This window comes from Clinocottus analis, unplaced genomic scaffold (assembly GCF_023055335.1).
Source record: "Clinocottus analis isolate CAN_PGR_092001 unplaced genomic scaffold, fCliAna1.0.p SCAF_11, whole genome shotgun sequence".
In the NCBI taxonomy this organism is placed as follows: domain Eukaryota; kingdom Metazoa; phylum Chordata; class Actinopteri; order Perciformes; family Cottidae; genus Clinocottus; species Clinocottus analis.
In genome coordinates, this window is record NW_027175832.1 from 12983998 (window position 1) to 13004053 (window position 20056).

The window sequence follows — 20056 nt, forward strand, 5'->3', positions numbered from 1 at the left end:
GAGGTCAGTACAACACAGCTATGTAGCTGTAGTTGTGTCTGTGGAATGTCCACAGAGGGAAGTTAGTCACACGCCTGCACACTTCAACACCCACACCTGTTATCAGTAAAGAAGCAGACTGGCACGTTCCAATCTTGTGAGAAAAGATGAGGACACAATTCTCCTCCTCTTAGACAAGTTAGAGCCAATTAAATGTTATATATATATGTTTATGACGGAAACCGTGTATTAAAGAGCCGAACTCCCAGCTCTTCAGAGTGTTGTTTTGGACGATCAACCTGCGTGTTGACTGGACGACTCCCTGCTATCGCCATGGCAGCACTTGTTACTTTACTTGTGATCAAAGGAAATAAATTACAAGAACGAGAGAAGTCGACAAATTGAATTCTGTCAGAGGCTACACCAGGCATCCAATAATTATTACATGCTAACAAACCCTCCGTCAGGTCTATTCCCCCTTCCATAAACTTCCACTACTCTTCCACATGTCCCAGTGAGGTAGAAGTTCATAAAACAGGAATTAATGTGCAATTAGTACCTGGGCAGGTAACCTCTGAGTCGTACACACATGAATGTCCAGAGGTTAAGATACAATGAAGACCTTGAGGATGAAAGGAAGATCACATTCTGGCATTACACGTGTTGACGAGAGAGCAGCTCTCTTCCACCTTAGACAATGGTGAAATTGTGAAAGTGGCTCAATAATTCCTAAAACAGCAGGTCACTGTAGTTTTTTAACATTCTGGCTGTTGATTTATCAGATCAGTGAGTCTACCCTTTCAGCAGTGGAAGAAGTATTTAGATCCTTAACTGCAGTAAAATTACTGATGTCAAACTGTAAAAGTCATGTATTCACAACTTTACTGAAGTAAAAGTATGTAATCAGCTAAATTCAGGTAAAGTAAATGTATTATAAATTGATTAGTAAAATGTTGTAGTAAAAATATTATATCTGACGTTTGGGGATTATTTTATATCTTATTTTCCACCATTTGAGTTTTGACTGCAGCTCCTTTAATAATTTAGAATTAAAATTTAATGGCAGTGAACTGGAGAGCGCCATCAGGTGTTAATCTTGATCACAATAAATATTACTCAGTAGTGGATGGAAAGCATTCATTTTCATTTTCCTTCACCATTTTAGGGGACATTTGGTTAAAGCTGTGCTACATCTGGAACCTCAAAGAAGCGCTTTTAGGTTAGATCTTCAAACTCACCTGCACAATAGATGATGGGTATCATGTTTTCTTTTACTTTTAACTTTTCTCAAAAAAAAAAAAAAAATGATATTACATTTTAAGGCCATGCCATCAAAATCCAGTTGTGAAACCCTTAACCCACAGACTGCTACTTTAGTTCTCCTTGGCTGGAACATAAGCAACCCACCTGTCCATTTGTGGTGCTGTCACACACTATGACCGCACGGTTGCTCCCAGAGATGGCTGGAATGTTATCATTGACATCAAGGACCTGGATGGTGACTGGAACGTGACTCACCATACGAGGGTTATCTGAAAATGTAGACAGGAAACAAGTTTAAGTGGCTGTGGCAGTGTCTTGGTATCTCCAAAGAAAAGTCTGATTATTTTTATTCCCAACTGACAGAGTAACATCATTCATTTTATATTTGGCCTGTCCATTAGAAATGTACTGGAGTGAACTGTTATGGGATGAACTTGGTTAGAAGTCCAAACTGAAGACATGGCCTTTGTTTCATACTCTATCCTGTCATATCTCTTATCTCTTCCCTCCATGTCTCTCCTCATCTAAATCTTTCTCTGTGCTGCGCTTTGCTGGACTTCTCAGCTCATCCCACCAGAGAAAGCTTATAGAGTGTATGTGGGGAGGCACTGCAAGAGAGGCATTTCATATCAGACCTAAGGGTAATGGGCAGGGCAGAAGTTCAGACATCTTATCAGAAAAAGCCCCCCTTCTCTCTGCTTCGTTCACCAGAGAGCTGAACCTGTTATCCAGTCTCACCTGCAGTCTGAATGAAGATGACCTTTGCTCCTGACCTCTCTGCTATAAACCTGCGATGGGCAACTGTGGCTCAGTGGTTCGAGCCCTGGCTCCACTAGTCTATGTCGATGTGCCCTTGAGCAAGACACTTAACCCCGATTTGTTTCCCGTTGCTGTGTCTACAGTGTATAGAAGAAATGTAAGTCACCTTGGATGAAATGTAATGTACTCTTTAGTGTATGTTTTCACTGTCTATCTATTTTCCTGTGGGTGGTTTACGCATATGCTGCCTCCTCTGTTTGACTTTGACTAATTTAACAGCACCTGTGGATGACAACTGTCTGATACCATATGACAACAATATCATAAACTAAAAGTTGAGTAGCTTCAACAATGTGTACAGTAGTACTAAATAATACCAAAAGATCATGTTGGTTAGGCTCCTGAATTAAACAATCATTTTGATGGAAAAATGACTCTTGTATGTAAACGTACTGGTCATCTGTTATTCGTTAGCCAAAAGGGCACGCCTACTAACCGGTTCATGATGGCAGAACCAAAGAGGAGCATTGCTTCACAGCTCGTACTCTGATGGTTAATGGGTTATTTGTGCATTTGTTGACAAGTTGAGATGGCACTTCTTTTTTAAGATGCTTATATAACACTTTTCTAGTGTTCTGACCACTCAAAGTGCTTAAATACTACATGTCATTTACTGATGGCTGGGGCTACAATGCAAAGTGCAACCTGCTCATTGGGATCTACAGTGGGGCAAAAAAGTATTTAGTCAGCCACCAATTGTGCAAGTTCTCTCACTTAAAAAGATGAGAGAGGCCTGTAATTTTCATCATAATTTTCCTCAACTATAAGACACAAAATGAGAAAAGAAAGCCAGAAAATCAGTCTAATTTTTTAATTATGGTGGAAAATATGTATTTGGTCACCTACAAACAAGCAAGATTTATGGCTTTCACAGACCTGTAACTTTTTTTAGAGGCTCCTCTGTCCTCCACTCGTTACCTGTATTAATGGTACCTCTTTGAACTCGTTATCAGTATAAAAGACACCTGTCCACAACCTCAAACAGTCACACTCCAAACACCTGTATGGCCAAAACCAAAGAGCTGTCAAAGGACACCAGAAACACAAGTGTAGACCTGAACCTGGCTGGGAAGACAGCATCTACAATAGGTTAGCAGCTTGGTGTGAAGAAATCCACTGAGCAATTATTATATTGGGCGACTGTGGCGCAACATGTTACTCGCGAGTCAAGGTAATTCTTGGTTGCGACAGCCAATCACCTTTACGTCTGCAACCCCAATTCAACCAGAATTCAACCACAAAGTCTGCGCAGTGGACAATCAGCACCCCCCACAAATCCCCCGAGGGACCCGGTTGAAAGCCTTCTCCAAGGCCACAAAGCATATGTAGACTGGTTGGGCAAATTCCCATGACCCCACCAGTAGTCCTGCAAGGGTAAAGAGCTGGTCCACTGTTCCACGACCGGGACGGAATCTGCACGGCTCTTCTTGAATCCGAGGTTCGACAAGCGGTCGGAGTCTCTTTTCCAGCACCCTGGCAAAAGCTTTTCCTGGGAGGCAGAGCAGTGTGATACCACAATAGTTTGAGCACACTCTCCGGTCCCCCTTCTTGAAGATGGGAACCACCACCCCTGTCTGCCAGTCCATGGGCACTGTTCCCGACCCCCATGCAACACTGAAAAGGCGTGTCAACCAAGACAGCCCAACAACGTCCAGCACTTTCAGCATCTCAGGGCGGATCTTATCCACCCCCGGCACCTTGTCACCAAGGAGCTCTTTAACTACCTTAGTGACCTGCCAAGAATATGGGTGCACCCACCCGTCTTCACGCTCTGCCCCCTCACCAGAGGCCGGTTTTTCAAAAGTTTTAATCTAGATCAAACTGATCCAGATTTAGAAATCTCTTTTTCTGCTATCCAGGATCATGTAATCCATCTAATTTTGATGCTGGTTTTTCAAAGCAATGTAGGAATGAATTACTTTGATCCGGATTCAATCTGTTCAGGATTACTAAATCTGGATTACCTTTGGTCTAAATGGGATCACAATGTAGTCATGTAAAGAACAACAGGTGGAATATTGTGGGGTCACTCCAATATGCTTAATTTGAACAGAAAAAAGGACTGAATGGAACAGCAAACAAACAATAAACAATTGAAAACAGGCAGTCCGCTCATCTGAGACCTACAACAAATAAATACATACTTTACTCACATGCATTATGGATGTTTCAAACAGGTTTCAAACAAATATGTATTGAATTAAACTGGCAAGAATAAGCTGTTCCTCTGCTAGATGGATCTGTACTTCTTCCCTTTCAGTCTCTTTTTGCAGAAGTACCTTATAGGCGTCATCTTTCTTTGGGTGCTTTGAGCCTCTCTCTTTCTCTATGTGGGAACTAGGCCTTCTGGCTCCACCTGTGATTGACCTTCTCCCTCTATTACAGGGCTGAGATTAAGAATAAATTGCCCAGTGAAACTGATAAGTAAATATAAATACTGTAAAATGCATGATATAAATGTTGTATTATTTAACTAACCACTTTTAGTTACTTAGTTTTATTACTGATTTCCACCATGAATCCACCTTCCTGATAGGATCAGTTTAATCCTGATTTTTAGGATCAAAATGATCTCAATCCTACCAAAAAGTTTTGAAAAACCCAGACTCAAGGTTTGATCCGGATCAAAAACAAGATTGCATTACGACGGAGACAAGCTTGTTTGGAAACGAAATTATGGTTGACTGCTCTTATTGGATTAAAAGCGTTCATTGCTGCTATCAAAAGTTCTAAAATGATTTTTCTTTGGAGGATTGTGTTGGACCTATTACTATTGAGGGTTATGGAGCCGTGCAGAACGGGGCCTCAGAGAACATCGTCTTGCCTTGACTGGGGAAGAGAGCGCCCAGATCTTCACCTTGTGGCAGGCGTTAAGAGGAGGACCACTTGCCCACCACGTTACAAAACCAGTCTAAAGCAGGGACGATTCAGGGCAACTAAAACAATTGCTGCACCAGGCGTGGAGAGCACAAAAAGGTCTGTCTAAAAAATTATCATAATACCCAAAAGTAATGTAAATATTGTTTTGACCTTTATTAGTTTAGTCAAGTTTATTAAAGGATCTGCATTAGCTGACGCCTTGACACATACAATAGTAATCTAAACAATAAGAAATATTCATTAAGAAACAAAAAAAAAAAAATTATAATAAGTCTTCTCTTGTTATTTGCAGGGCTTTTATTAGGGCTCACAGTCCCACTCAGTGGCCTGACTGCAACAGAGTGGTGGAGGCCATCTTCACAAGGCTGTGTGACCTTTATAAACATGCTGTGCGTTGTGACGGAGTGAGGGTGTCGCGCGAAAGGCAGAGATGTATATGATACATGGACCATCACGGCAGATGAGAAAAAGGTACTCCGAATGTACTATGCGAGATTTGAAGCATATGTAACACCCAAAGCTAACCCCATTTTAGTGTGATATAAATTTCATGAAAAGATACAAATGGATTGTAAAAGTTTCGACGAGTTTGTGACTGAGCTAAAGAGACCGGATCATTTTTGCTACAAACTCTCCGAGAGTCCGGGAGAAACTACTATGTCATGGTTCGGATTTAACGCTCGACAAAGCGGTTAACACTGCGTGCTCACACGAGCTATCACAACAGCAGCTAAAGACAATGGGTTTCCCCGCTGCTAACACAGCCAGCCAGTCTGTCCCTGCAATTAGCAGAAGGCCGTTCAGTTCCTAGCAAAGATATCACGGACGAAAATCAACTGGCGGCAACGACAGCAACAGTGTCATGCACGGCAAAGAGTGTGGAGCATGCGGAAGAGAACACTATCGCACGGAGGATTGTTCTGCGAAAGGACGCCAGTGTAACAAGTGCAAGAAGCCCAATCACTTTACTAATATGTGTAGAATAAAAAGTACAAGCCCAAGAAAGTGCATGCTGTCACAGAGGGCACAGAGCAAATACCAGCAGATCTGTACTTTTTTTTGGCACTTTTTTCATTTTTCATTCGCAGAGGTGAAAATAAGGAAAGCAAGGCACAAGCTAAAGGTAAAGATAGATACAGGTGCCCAGGCTAATGTGATACCAGTAAACATATTTCACAAAATGCTAGGTAGTGTTACATTAGGTCCATCAGACAGCCACATCTCAGGATATGATGGAGTTAAAGGAGCTTGCAAAATTAGCATGCAGATACAGGCAGAAAACAGTCATGTTAGATTACATCACATCACATAGTGCATGCAGAAAATGCTCCACCTGTTTTGGGCCTACGTGCATGTTTAGATTTAAATACGATCAAGCTAGTGCACATGGTTGACACAGTCCAAAACACACACCAGCATTACAGAAGAGTTTGCTGACGTAAAGGCATTGGACTATTCCCTGGAGAATGCACCTTTCACCTAAACCCTCAGCAACACCGGTTTTATGCCCACCACGCCGCATACCATATGCCCTGCGCAGCAGACTCAAGGATGAGCTTGATGATATGGAAAAAATTGACATATTCCAAAAGGTCACAGAGCCGACTGAGTAAATGCACTTGTTGCAGTGGAAAAACCTAAAACAGGAGCTTAGCTTAGGGTGTGTTTAAATCCCCGCACCCTAAACAAAGCTATTCAGAGACCCCACTATCCACTTCTCACTCTAGATGATGTCACACCAAGACTAGCCGGAGCACAGTACTTTAGAGTTCTCGACGCTAGATCTGGATACTGGACAATAAAACTCAGCCAGGAGTCATGTTCAACACTATCTCTGGCAGATATCGTTTCAAGAGGTTGATGAGGCATACAAGGGGCTTCAGGGTGTCACAGCCATAGTGGATGACATTCTGGTGTATGGCCGCACCAAAGTGGAGCACGATGCAAACCTGCGCGCCACGCTGGAGAGAACCAGAGAGAGAGAGGAATGAAGCTCAACAAAGACAAAAGCACAATCTGCGTAATTTAGGTGAGCTACTTTGGACATAAACTGACAAGAGAAGGCATCAAGTCCGACCCCAACAAGGTCACGGCAATTAAAGAAATGACTCGCCCATGCAGCAAAGAAGAGCTGGAGACCATACTGGGCACGGTCACCCACCTCTCCAAGTTTGCACCCAGACTTTCAGAGACAGTTGCCCCGCTTAGACAACTGCTGAAAGAGAAAAGTGAGTTCATGTGGGACTTAAATCAAGACCTCCAATTATATGTCCGTGTACTAAACGCAAATTTTACAGGTAGGATGGATGGATTGTTGGATAGATGGATATATGCATGGATGTGTGGATGTATTGTTGGATGGATGGGTGGATGGATGTTCAATCCAACCAATGGAGTGTTAGATGGATAGATGGATGGATTATTGGATGGATGCATGCATGTAGTGGATTGATGGATTGTTTGTTGGATAGATGGATGGATGGGTAATAGATGGATGGGTAACTAGAGGAATGAAAATGTTTAAGAAAAAATAGACAGGGACAGGGTGTGATCTGGTCTGCCGTAAACTTACCAACCTCTGCAGCCATCACAGTGATGTTATGCCACGCAGTCTCCTCCCGGTCGAGAACCTGAGTAGTCCTGATGATGCCACTGTTCACCCCGATGATAAAATACAAAGATTTTTCCTCTTTGTTTTCTATGAAGTACCTGTGACAAAGAATGGCAAAAATGCCATGAAAACACATTTAAATATTTTACCATTTAGAGGATAATATATTAAAATAGAGACATTTATTTAGATCACAGAAGTTGTACAAAAAGTAATTATGACCATGAACCAAGCTCTTGGAGAAGGATTGAACTTTGTCCTTTTCTGGAGTTGCCGAGGGTGAAACGCGCTGAGCCGAAGTGGGTATAATCACAAGCCCGCAGCTAAGCTCCGCCATGTTGTTTCCCCCGAGAACGAGAGGGTCAGCGGGTTGCGGTGGGAAGGGTCCATAGTTCTCTTGGAAGACTTCAACACTCACGTGGGCAATGACAGAAAAACCTGGCCTTGGGTGATTAGGAGGAACGGTTGATCTGAACCCGAGCTGTGTTTTGTTATTTGACTTCTATGCTTTTTACGGTTTGTCCTGAATGAACACCATGTTTGAGCATAATGTTTCTCACAAGTGTATCTGGTACCAGAACACCATAAGCTGGAGAGGCCACTAACATAGTCAAAAAGTTCCTTGGTGGCAACGCAAGGTGGATGAGATTAGCCCTGAGATGCTGAAGGCGCTGGACATTGTTGGGCTGTCTTGGCTGACACGCCTTTTCAAAGTCGCATGGGGGTCGGTAACAGTGTCCTTGGATGGGCAGACCGGGCCGGTGGTTCCCATTTTCAAAAAGGGAGATCGGAGAGTGTGCTCAAACTATTGTGGTATTATATTACTCAGCCTCCCGGGGAAAGCTCAGGGTGCCAGAAAGGAGGCTCAGATCATTTGTCAAACCTTATAATCAAGACGTACCGGGTCGCAAGACTACTGGAGGGGTTCTGGGAGTTTGCCCAACCAGTATACATGTGCTTTGTGGACTTGTTGCAATAGTCTCTGTATGCCTCAAGTAAGAGCTATGTTTATATTCTCTGCATTAAGTCAGACAAGTTCCTGGTGGATGTTGGCCTCTGCTAGGGCTGCCCTTTATCACCAGTCCTGTCCAGGCGAAGAAGTTCAAGTATCTCTGGGTTTTGTTCACGAGTGAGGGTAAGGAGAAATGTGAGATCGACAGGCGGATCAGTGTGGCTGTAGCACGGGATTGTCTTGATGAAGAGGGAGCTCAGCCTAGCCACTCTAGAGATAGGGTAAAGAGCTCGGACACCAGGAGGTAGCTTGGAATTGAGGCGCTACTCGTTCGTGTCGAAAGGAGTCAGCTGAGGTGGTTCGGGCATCTTATTCTATGCTTCTTGGACGCCTCCCATTAGATGTTTTCCAAGTATGTCCAACTGGTAGGAGACCTTGGGGAACACCTAGGACAGGCTATTCTTCCTAAAACTATGCCCCTGCTGCAGCACATGTGTCCTATAAGGCAAATTTGTAATTGTCAAAGTGGGCTATAAACAAAAAATGTAATTGATTGTGCCACACATAACCAGGTAAATGATATCAATGTATTTTCAGGAAAGTGAAAGTGAACTTGAAAGTGGTCAAATACTTTAACCTTTTGAGCTCCATGCCCCCAAAACCTGCTGCACCCATTATCAGACAAGAAAATTATTTTTTTTAAATGGTCAAGTGACGTTTCCTACAATATCTTTGGAGATATCTATTCAAACAGAAAAATAAAAGAATACCGTTAAGTGTATGTAATTACATAAAACCCATAACCTCAAAAAACCTTGCCGTCACTTTTTCGAGCAAAAGTTACTTTTCACCTTTCTGTTAATAACTACACTTCAGAACGGATAATAATAATAAACACATCTATGTTTTTGTGCAAGTCTTTACGAATCTAACAAGGTATGGTAGCAGCTTAGTTAATGTGTACCTGAAAACTCCAAGTGAAGCCGGGATGTCTCGTTTTTAAACACTAAACTCTTCACTCACTCAAAGTCTTGTAAATCACTTCCTGGTCCGCCTGTCGCGTCTCAAACACGTCACACGTCTTAAGGCGGCATTTTTGCAGATTTTGAATACAGGCTTCAACCAACCGGAGCATGTTTAGGCATAAAGCTTCCAACTTTTTCATTTTTGAACCGAACGACACAGTTTTTTGTCGTAACAGGCCAAAGCTTTGTTTTATTGTAAATATTCTTGCAGAATCCGGTTCTTTAGGTCATTATCTTTCCAAAGACGTTGTTGTTTAGGCCTTTTGACGTGGAGTTGAAAACACTCGGAGCTGCTCGAAAACACGTTGTTGCGGAAAAAAAATTTGAACACGCTAGGTGTTTATAGTAATGTTTCAAATTTAATATATATATATATATATATATATATATATATTTTTTTTTTTTTACAACAAAATTCTGAAAAAAATGATATAAAATAACACAAATATTAGAACTCATTTAGGGCCCATATCACTACTTGAACACAGACCTGCTAATTTCTCAAAGGCTTGTTCCCGAAGGGGGCACTTTGGGGCTCAAAAGTAAGTGTTGTACATACTCAAGCCACTCACTGGGACACAGCTCTGACAACTAGTCTTTTCTGATAGGGACACCTGAGCTCCAAATACCAGTCGTATGCATGCACAACAACAACCCTAAACACACATCACATTGTTGACTATTTCCTTTACCGAACAGCACTGTTGGTACTATCAGGGTCCACAGCAGTTACAGTGCCAACCTGGGTACCGGCAGGTGAGTTTTCATACATGTCCATAATGTAGTAATCCATGGAGAAGACTGGAGGCTCATCTACATCCCCCACAATGACTCGCAGCGAAGTGGAATCCTTAAATGGCCCCAGGTGGGAGAAGTGGGAGTCTGGATGAGTGTTGAAGCCTTCAATGTTGAGAGTGTGAACTTTTCTCTCTTCATAGTTTAGAGGCTGGGGAGGAGACAAAGCACATTTATCCTTCTGAGGACACATTTCAAACATCACTTTAATCATGGCAATGATTAAATAGACCGGCGAGCTGGCACTGTGTAATTCTTCACAGAGAGGGCAATAGACCCTGCACACACACTCCGGTACTTTAGGTGGCGCTGTATGCACCTAGTCAAGTTGTTTGCGCTATTTTAACTTGTAGAAGAAGAACACTTTGATTTAAGAGAATCTGTAGCTGGAGATCATTCCGTGAACTCTGTGTAACACTTGGACATAATAATTTATTTTTTCACATTTGATTGACCTCACGCAGGCCGGACTGACAGAGCCGTAAGACGCCCAGGTCTAAACTACGCCGTCTGGAGAGATTTAAAGCCATAAGCTGCTCAACATGCAAAAAAAAAAAAAAAAAAGCCAACATGCAGTTAACGCATGATTAAATAGTTAACGCTGTTAAAGGATCGTCAGATTAATCACGTGTTAACGCATTAATCTGCCTAGCCCTAATAGAAATACTTTCAAAGTCATCTCTCCGGCTCACTAATTAAAAATCTGCAAACATAAATTCATGAGAGATAATAGTGAGAATTTATCCCTTTTAGTACGGCGCCTGTCACAGAAAGTAACATGCAAACACGATGCACCACTAATTTGATAGTAACTCCTCGAATATCTACACAATTGACGTAATTCCAACGGATTCTAAATGCTAAGAAGCGTCGCGTGGGTGTCTGCTGTGTCCACACATAGTGGACTGTATGAACGCGCCGTGTATTGAGTGGGTCGTCTGTGACAGTAACTCACAGGACCCTTTTTTTTGTATTCACGTAATGTTGGAGTTTTATAATAATTCATCATGCATGGAAATTACCAGATGGTTCTCTGTTCTCAAGTTATGAGCGGCTCGAGATGAGGTACAAAGAAAATCTAAACAAATTTGAACTTTAACACTCTAATGTCTCAAAGAATCCCAGCCACTGGCTGGATTCGATCGAATTCCATTTTTTGCAGTATGTTTGAAAAGAGGAAACTGTTCAAACGATCCGATTAGTTACGATCGAAGATGTGTCACATCTGACATCCCGGTGGAGGAAAAAGCTTATACATCAGTGACACTTCAAAGAACTGGTCAAACCGGGCTGCCATGACAGTTGTCAAAGACTACATTAAGGTATAGGCCAAAGAATAAAGCTTCATCCTCTTCTTTCCAGTACAGTGCAGTGTAGTCCACAGAGCCACACTTGAAACCCACCATGTGCTTCCATAAACATCAGTGTGAGTCTGTGTTTAGATCTCTGATTCATACCTGCTTGAGTGAAATGATTCCCTCCCTGCCGTCAGCATCAGTGGTGATGGTGAAGATGGCAGCTGCATCGGCATTAGTGATGCTGTATCTCATCTCAGCGTTCTGCCCTTCATCTTCATCGTTGGCTCTGATCCGACCCACTGCCTTCCCTACTGGAGCCAGCTCTGATACGTACAGCTGGTAGCTCTCTGCAATAGCCAACACAAGATTTGATTTATATGTTTTCCTACAGTAGATTTTCTTTCCGTCTGAGATTATGGCAACTCTATATAAATCATGTTGAAATCTATTAGCATGCATCTAAATCTCTGAGCGACTAAACCAGAACATCAAAAAATGAGGTATAACTATGCCTACAGGACAGATGTAAGAGGAAAGGTTTCCATAAAGAAGAGGCGCTACTGAGCCTCACTGCACCATTTGAAAAACACTAAAAAACAACAACAGGGCGAGTAGCTGAGAGATGAAACCACGCCCCCTTCTGCATGACACAACCTTAAAGCAAAGACGATTAATATGACTGATGATGCTACAATAGTTTGGAAAACAATAATATAGCCTGAGGCAATGCATTTAATGACTAGACTGTTTATCTGACCACATTTTGAGCCATTTTTAATCAGAATTTTTTTAATGTCATTATCAACACCAGCATGTTGATATATCATTTGCATCACATATCATTTAGTTTATAGCTAAGTTTACTTTATAACCTGCTGGACACATCTGTACGAGAATGATCACTTACTCTGAGGAAACTTTGGAGGGTTGTCATTGACGTCAGTGAGGGTGATGTTGACAGTAGTAGATCCAGACAGTCCTCCGACTGAGCCCGCCATGTCTTTGGCTTGGATTACCACAGCATAGTGGTCCCTGGTTTCACGGTCCATGTTGGACATCGCAGTACGGATGATACCTGAGGTAGAGAGAGACATTCTTATTGGAGTTATAAGCGAAAAACACTGTTTGCTTACAGTGTTTGGTTAAATCAGGGCTCGGCAACCCAAAATATTGAAAGAGCCTTATTGGACCAAAAAACAAATATCAAATCTGTCTGGAGCCGCAAAAAAATTAAAAGCCTTATAATGAAGACAACACATGCTGTAAGTATCTATATTACTATCAAAATGACTAAATAGGCTTCAAATACATAATGAGCATTCATGGTTAAATTGTTTTTCTCCCTGCAGCGCATCGTGGAGCAACCCTTTCTCCTACAAATTACATTCCCCTGGAATACGCATCTTCAAGTACGTTGACTAAAAACATATTTTCACCCTGATTACGTCTGTTTCTGACGTATTTCAAATACGTTGATTATACGTCTGTGATGGACATACTAAAATATGTGTATAAGCAACGTATTTGGAATACGTAATACAAATACGTTGCTTTTCCATGTATTTTAGTTCCAATGTTTATTACAAATACATTTATAATCGTGTGTTTGGCCGTGTGTACTACCGAACACTTTACAAAGTACACTGCAATACAGTGCACTGTAGTGCACTCCGTCGGTGATAAGCGTTGTATCAAATGGAATTACGCTGGATTACGTTGGTTAACGTAAGTTAACCAATTGGCGGAAGTGACGGACGCAAATCTGTTCGGGCACCCGCGAAATTAAGCCGGAAGTGACGTCCGCAAATCTGCTCACGATACCCGCAGAACTAAAACTGACAAAATGAACGCACTTCTTGCCCTATTTTTGTCCCTTGTGTTCCCCTTTCTCCAACCCATGTGGAAACTGCGACGCCTCCACAATCGCGGCAGGAGGATATAAATAAATTAATGAAAAGCTGGCGAAATGGCTCCTCCTCTACCGCTACGTAGCCAAGATGGTGCCCGTTTAGTGCGAGTAGTGTCCATCACTTTACAGTATGAAATTTGAGTTTTTGGCTCTCAAATGGGCCATGAGTGAAAAATTCAGAGGTTACCTCCTGGGACAGACATGTGTGGTGTACACGGACAATAACCCACTAAGTCATTTATCCACAGCCAAGCTGTGTGCCACAGAAAAGTGTTGTGCTTTACGAAGTATCGGCCTGGTTATTGTAATCAGAATGCAGATGCCCTTTCCCGACAGCACCCAGTCAGTGCATCGGATTATGCGACCTCTGGCATCCAAGTTCCAGAATCGCTGCAGCGGGCTATTGGAACTAATCAGGCTACACAGGCCAACATCTCAGTTTTCCCCTGCCACACTTGTTCTGACCTATGTCCTTTACAGGAAGCAGACCCAATCATCAAGGAATTCCTGGGGTTTTGAATCAAAAGGAAGGGCCCTGATGCAGCTAAACGACGCCAGGCCTCCAAGGAAGCTCTTGTATTGGTCAGACAGTGGGGCCAGATGGAGGAACAAGAGGGGGTGCTTTATCGCAGAGTCTGCCGCCCAAGGGAGAAGAGGTCCTCCAGCCGGTACGACCAATGTTGCTCAAGAGCCAGGTCCTGCATCAGCTACAAAAGGAACATGGACATCAAGGAAGAGAAAGGACAACTGATTTGGTTCATTAGCGGTGCTACTGGCTCTGTTTGAAATGGCTCTGTTTTTTTGTATTGCATTTGGATGTTGCATACTCAAGAAATGCTTGGATGTATTAGATACCAACATTTCTAGGAATGAGTCATAAAAAACAAATAATTGTATGGACAGTGTTACTTGGCCTACAACATTTTCTGTTGTTTTATTGTTAGTTGATGGTAACTGTGCTACGAATGGTCATCTTTAGCTGCTGTCCATTACTTCCTCTACTCAAATAAATATATTAATTTATGTCTGATATGTTGTAAACTACTTCATCATTCTGTGGCTATGTAGAGCCTGAAAGGACTAGTCAAAATGATCTCACTTTGTTAAAAGTCCTGGACCTAAACTGGTACTAACAAGTCCATAATCTCTCTCTCTCTCTCTCTCTCTCTCTCTCTCTCTCTCTGTCTCTCTCTCTCTCTCTCTCACTCACACAAACACACACGCACACACACACAGTGTTTGGCGGCCTGGAGGCTCTGCTCCACTGCATTACTCGCTTCAGAGGCTGACAAAGCAGAGAGCCATCTGGCCTTATCAGCCCCTTCAGACTGAGCAGAGAGACACAGTGCCGGCTGCACCAGACAGGCAGCACACATTATGCACCTGTAGTACAGAGTGACTGGGGGAGAGACCATGTAGACAGACAGAGAGAGAGAGAGGATAAAAGGAAGGTTCATGAGTGCAGGGACTGGCGTGAGAGGAATGGACTTTAAGGCCTGGAGGAATTCTGGCTGTATGTTACAGGGATGGAGGCAGAGATCAGGGACACAATCCACACAATTTCCTACTCCTGGAATATGTCTTCATTTGGTTTTAGGGTTTTTTGAAGACAGACATTAATGATTTTGTCCCAATATTGGATTTGATTGATTTGACCAAAATGCAATCATAGCTTTTGTATTTGTGACAGAATGACACAAAACTGGCCTCACAAGCAAAAAAAAACTGAAAAGCGTGCTTCAGGGTAAACAAGAGCAGTCCAAATAATACAAGGATTGTCTTTAGAGATATATATTTTAATGTAAATTCTCCCAATAGAGCCGATTAGGCATAAATGGAGCTCATTGGTCACTGTAATCACACACAGAGGAAGAAAGGGCAGATAAGAGAGTAGAGATGGGCTAACATTTATTGAGGTTCAACTCATGTTTGTGCATTAAAGCTCCAAGTGCTAGTCCCAGTCTGTGCTAGTTCTTAGTACCATCTCATTTGTAATCTTGCACTGTAAAATAAACTGAATTGAATGAAGATTCTACTAATATTCCTGTGTACATTCAGCCACTCATATTCTGATTGATATAAAAGGAGCTATGTCACATCACCGAGGCCAGTGAATGTTTAAAAGTAGGTATGTTTGTCCTTTTCTTTTTTGCCTCTCTACTCCTGTTTTACAACATATTGGATAATTCAGCGCTCTGGAGCTGCATGTGGCTCTTCAGTCCCCCTGTTGCGGCTCCCTGAGGCTTTGACAAAAAATAACATGAAAATAAATAACAGATCATTTATATTTGATTTTTGGCACAGTGAAGAATATTTCAAAGGGATTTGAGGTGAAAATTAAAAAAAAAAAAAAGGTTTATCACATCCTGCTGAGCAGCTTTACCTGCAGGTGGCTTATCATCATTCACAGAGCTCCTCAATGGATAAATATCTGCATGGACATATTTATTTGCTTTCACTGCAACAATGCTGGCTTACCTGTATGCTTGATATGTGTTGAGAATTGACCAAACAACAAAACATTTAATGTTGAACAAACACCTAATGTTGAAAGACTTCCAGAACAAGCACACAGCATCTGCTGAAAAGTATCAAGCTGGTCGTAAACAGGAAAGAGAAGTGAACATCAGATTTTAGTGAGTTTTAATGTTATTACACCACCTATTGATTTAGATGTAGACTCCAACATTCATCTCCATGCCTGTCTTGTCAGTCTGTATAATTAACAATTTATTGAGACAAATTTCGGGATCTGGGATGACCTCATCAAGTCAGGTTTCAGTCAGGGTGAGGATACAGGCTTCCCTGAACTCTCTCTCCACAAGGTAAAGACGCCTCCAGTTTCTGATTATACCTCTGTCCAAAAAAGAGACGCCTTATTGAACAGACCTCCATAAACATGAAAGCAATACCTGTGGGGAATTAACGCTTTACAGTTAGAAATAATCCACAGGGGCTAACTCTACATGAATTGGTACTTCAACCTGTACTCTTGAACAGATAGCTGGTCTAACTCTACAGATCGGAGAGGCCTTTTTGGTCAGTAAGGAGTTAAGTTTACTCATGTACTCTGGCAGCTGGCCGTGTTAAGCTTTGTAAGACTTTCAGACAGATTTTGAGTGACTCCCTCCCTTAGATTTCTCTTTAACCTGTGTCCTGCTTTCTCGTTGACTATTAGTCCAGATGTTTAGCCCTCTAGATATCTACACAAATGTTGTGTAGTGTACTAAAATGGGGGGATATAAAAGATAACTTCTTTGTCAGAAGTCTGGCTACAGTTTTCTGTACACTCTAAAGTCAAGTTACATCTGATACACTGAAGGGGGTTAACATGGCACCAGGAATCATTTTCTCTGTTGCTAAAAGTTAAATTACACTGATCTTGGAAATATCCCAGAGTTGGTGGAAGCTTGATTCTACCATCTTGGTGTTTTCTCCAAAGCTCAAGATGTCTTAAAGATAACGCCCAGGTTCTTAGCGGTGACCAACATTTTGAACAAGGGGACCAAGAAGTGGCTGGATTTGTTTACAGAGGTTATTGGGACTGCCGATAAAAAACATTTGTTTGGTCAGAGCTCAACTGCAAAATGTTTTGTGACAAGTCTCTCACATGCGTATGCAGTTCTCTAGTATTGCAGACAAGCTTTAATTAGGATATATAACTGTGTATCTTCTGCATGACTTAGTGGGAGCATATCCAGAGAGAACCGAATTGGTCCAACAATTGATCTGGAGGTAAACGATATGGACATGTACTTGTCCGACCACTCAAAGCACTTTAACACTATATATCATTCACCCATTCACACCCATCAGGACAATGTAATTGTACACACAATAGGGTCGTTTGTTAGATTTGCGCCTCGCCTGGAATCCAGCCGGTCTTCTGATTGAGGGACGACCCGCTCTCCCTTCCGAGCCACTGTTGCCCCCTGGCCACAAGTTGTCTGTACAGTTGTGGCGATGACTTTATCAATTGAGAAACAATATTTCATATTTGACAGATAGTCACCCAATAAGTATTCCTGTTATCACCATCATCCTCGCCACAATCATTTAGAACTCCATCACATGCATGCTGCAGTCACCCTCCGGAGTCTGAATTGTAGGAGTGATGAGAGACTTGAAGGAAACAGGGATGCTCAATTACACAGTTTGATCCTCCATACTGAGTTTTACCCAATGCACCTGAGCTCATAGCACCATTTTCAACTCAGGGGACCGGACTGCAGATCTGTGATGAGCTTCCTGCACAGAATCAGGCTTTAAATAAACTGCTGAATACTGTCGCATATAGTCTTATTTTTATATTTATGAAAATTACAAATATTGATAGACATGTCGTAATTTATTGTTGTCATTTGTTACAACTGTAGTATGTAAACATGAGTGTGTAATGCTGCATGAATTATTGTTTGTCCAATAGGGGAAGAATAACTCCAAAACATTAGAGCAACATAAATCAAACTGTTGAGAGATTGAGAAATTATGAAAGTAAAACAGTGTAATCTTTAAAAACGTATAACTATTTTCTTTTTCAGTATAACCATTTTGATACTCTTGTATAACCATTTTGATTTTGTATGTATAAACATTCTATTTTTATGGATAACCGTTTTAACCATTGAGGGAATATATATACATATGTATATATATATATACATATATGTATATATACACATATATATATCTATATATATATCTATATATATAGATATATAGATATATATATGCATATATACACATATATATACACATATATATACATATATATGTATATATATACATATGTTATATAATCTTTTCTATATTATGGGTAATTGTAAAAAGCTCTCCTGTGTATTAGGGTCCAGCAGCCAGTGTGACCATATTAGGCAACAAACACTCAGTTTATCTTAAAGACAAGATCTAGGACTGACCCTTAAAGAAAAGGAGGAGGGGTTAAGTGTGTCTGTGAGGTACAAGAGGTGATGCAGAGAGAGGACAAAGGACTCTTTTTCACCAGACCACGGTCTGGAGGAACTTTCAGCAGATCTCGGTCTGATTAGAATTTTCACCAGATTTAGAGAAGACTAAACTTAAAATGCAACTTTATTAGAACAGGAGGAAAATCTTATTCACACAGGGAACCCAGTTAGAGTCTGGGCGACAGGTCTCAAGCTTCAGTCTGGAGGAAACTTCTGCTATCAGAAGAAGAGAGCCTGGCAGTCTAGTGCAGGACCACGGAAGAGAGAAAGAGTGTTTTTACCAGCTCTAAACTTAGTTTTTATTTCTTCTTTTTTTTCCTTTTTCCTTTTGACACTGAGCACTGTTTCATTGAGTTGAAATTGTTGTAGGTGATTGGAGCGTAAATAAAAAATCTCAGCCTTATGATTGAGTAAGTGACTGATACCAAACAAAGTTATGGTTCTCTAGAACAATTTAACCCTTTTTCCCTGTCCACCAACCGTGAGATACAGAAGTAACGACTGAATCTACCAAAGAGACTTAAGGTAAGTATATTTGGGTGAAAACTGTGCAGTGTTAGTATAATGATGAGATGGTGTCAAAACAGGTAGAGAGAAGGTGTAGACGGTACACGCACTGGCTATACGGGTTGAGACAAGTTACAGCCCACTGTGGGGACCTGACAGCATAGAGCTCTAAAACACCCTCACCAAAACCTATAACTGAACTCGAAATAATCGTTTTTCTGAAAAAAAGGAAAAATATTTATAAACTATATATGTGTGTATGTCAACTTGCTGTTGCTCCAGAGTGCTGTTATATTGTTCTGATAGCATTACTTTAAAATAAAAGCTGCAATACTCTAGTTTTTACTTCATCCTTGAATTTGGCGCATTATGCGATTTATCGCAGAAAATTCATGCGATTAATCAGTTAAATTTTTTCAAATTTGCCCAGCCTTACTTTATTTGTATTATTATTATTATTGATTGTTTTATTTATTTTTTTATTTTAAACTTATATTTACTGCATCCTTACTTATTTACTTATCACTTGTTTTTATCTAAATTTTTATACTTTCTTTTTTTTTTAAATACTTTTTTGTATAGTTAAATGTTCTTTGTTGTTGCTGTTGTTGTTATTGTTATAGTCACTGATATGATGCACCTTTTGCCATGACAAATTCCTCGTTTGTACATACTTGGCAATTAAACGATTCTGATTCTTACATAGTGGGAATGTGCCAAAGCATAAATCAGAGACTGTATTATGTCATTCACTTCTGCTAGGAGAAGAGGGAAATAGGCAAAAAAGAGCGAATTGGAAGATAAAATAAGACTTAAAAAATAAACAATTGGCGTCGACCAGTCTCCTAAAATGGAGGTGCCCAACCATTGGGCATGTCCATGGGTCCTTTCTTATCGGGTCGCACAGAAAAAATAAATAAAAAAAATATAATAATATTATCGCGGTCTGAAAGATGTTTTATTGAAAAATGGATACATCACTTTTCATTAGGGCTGGGCAAAGTTGAAAAAATGCAACCGATTAATCTCTTGATTTTCCTGCGATTAATCC

The 20056-nt window shown here is 41.1% G+C and overlaps 1 protein-coding gene across 2 annotated transcripts in view; it reads right to left on the reverse strand.

The window, feature by feature from the left end:
* Positions 1–20056, reverse strand: part of LOC137780688 (cadherin-18-like) — a 71658-nt gene that overhangs the window by 11277 nt on the left and 40325 nt on the right. For both annotated transcript variants that reach the window (XM_068568871.1, XM_068568879.1), the window contains exons 5-9: positions 12530–12697; positions 11782–11969; positions 10222–10475; positions 7514–7650; positions 1387–1511 (exon numbers count right to left, since the gene is read on the reverse strand). In XM_068568871.1, coding sequence (XP_068424972.1) covers positions 1387–1511; positions 7514–7650; positions 10222–10475; positions 11782–11969; positions 12530–12697 — 872 coding nt within the window. The remainder of the gene's footprint in view (positions 1–1386; positions 1512–7513; positions 7651–10221; positions 10476–11781; positions 11970–12529; positions 12698–20056) is intronic.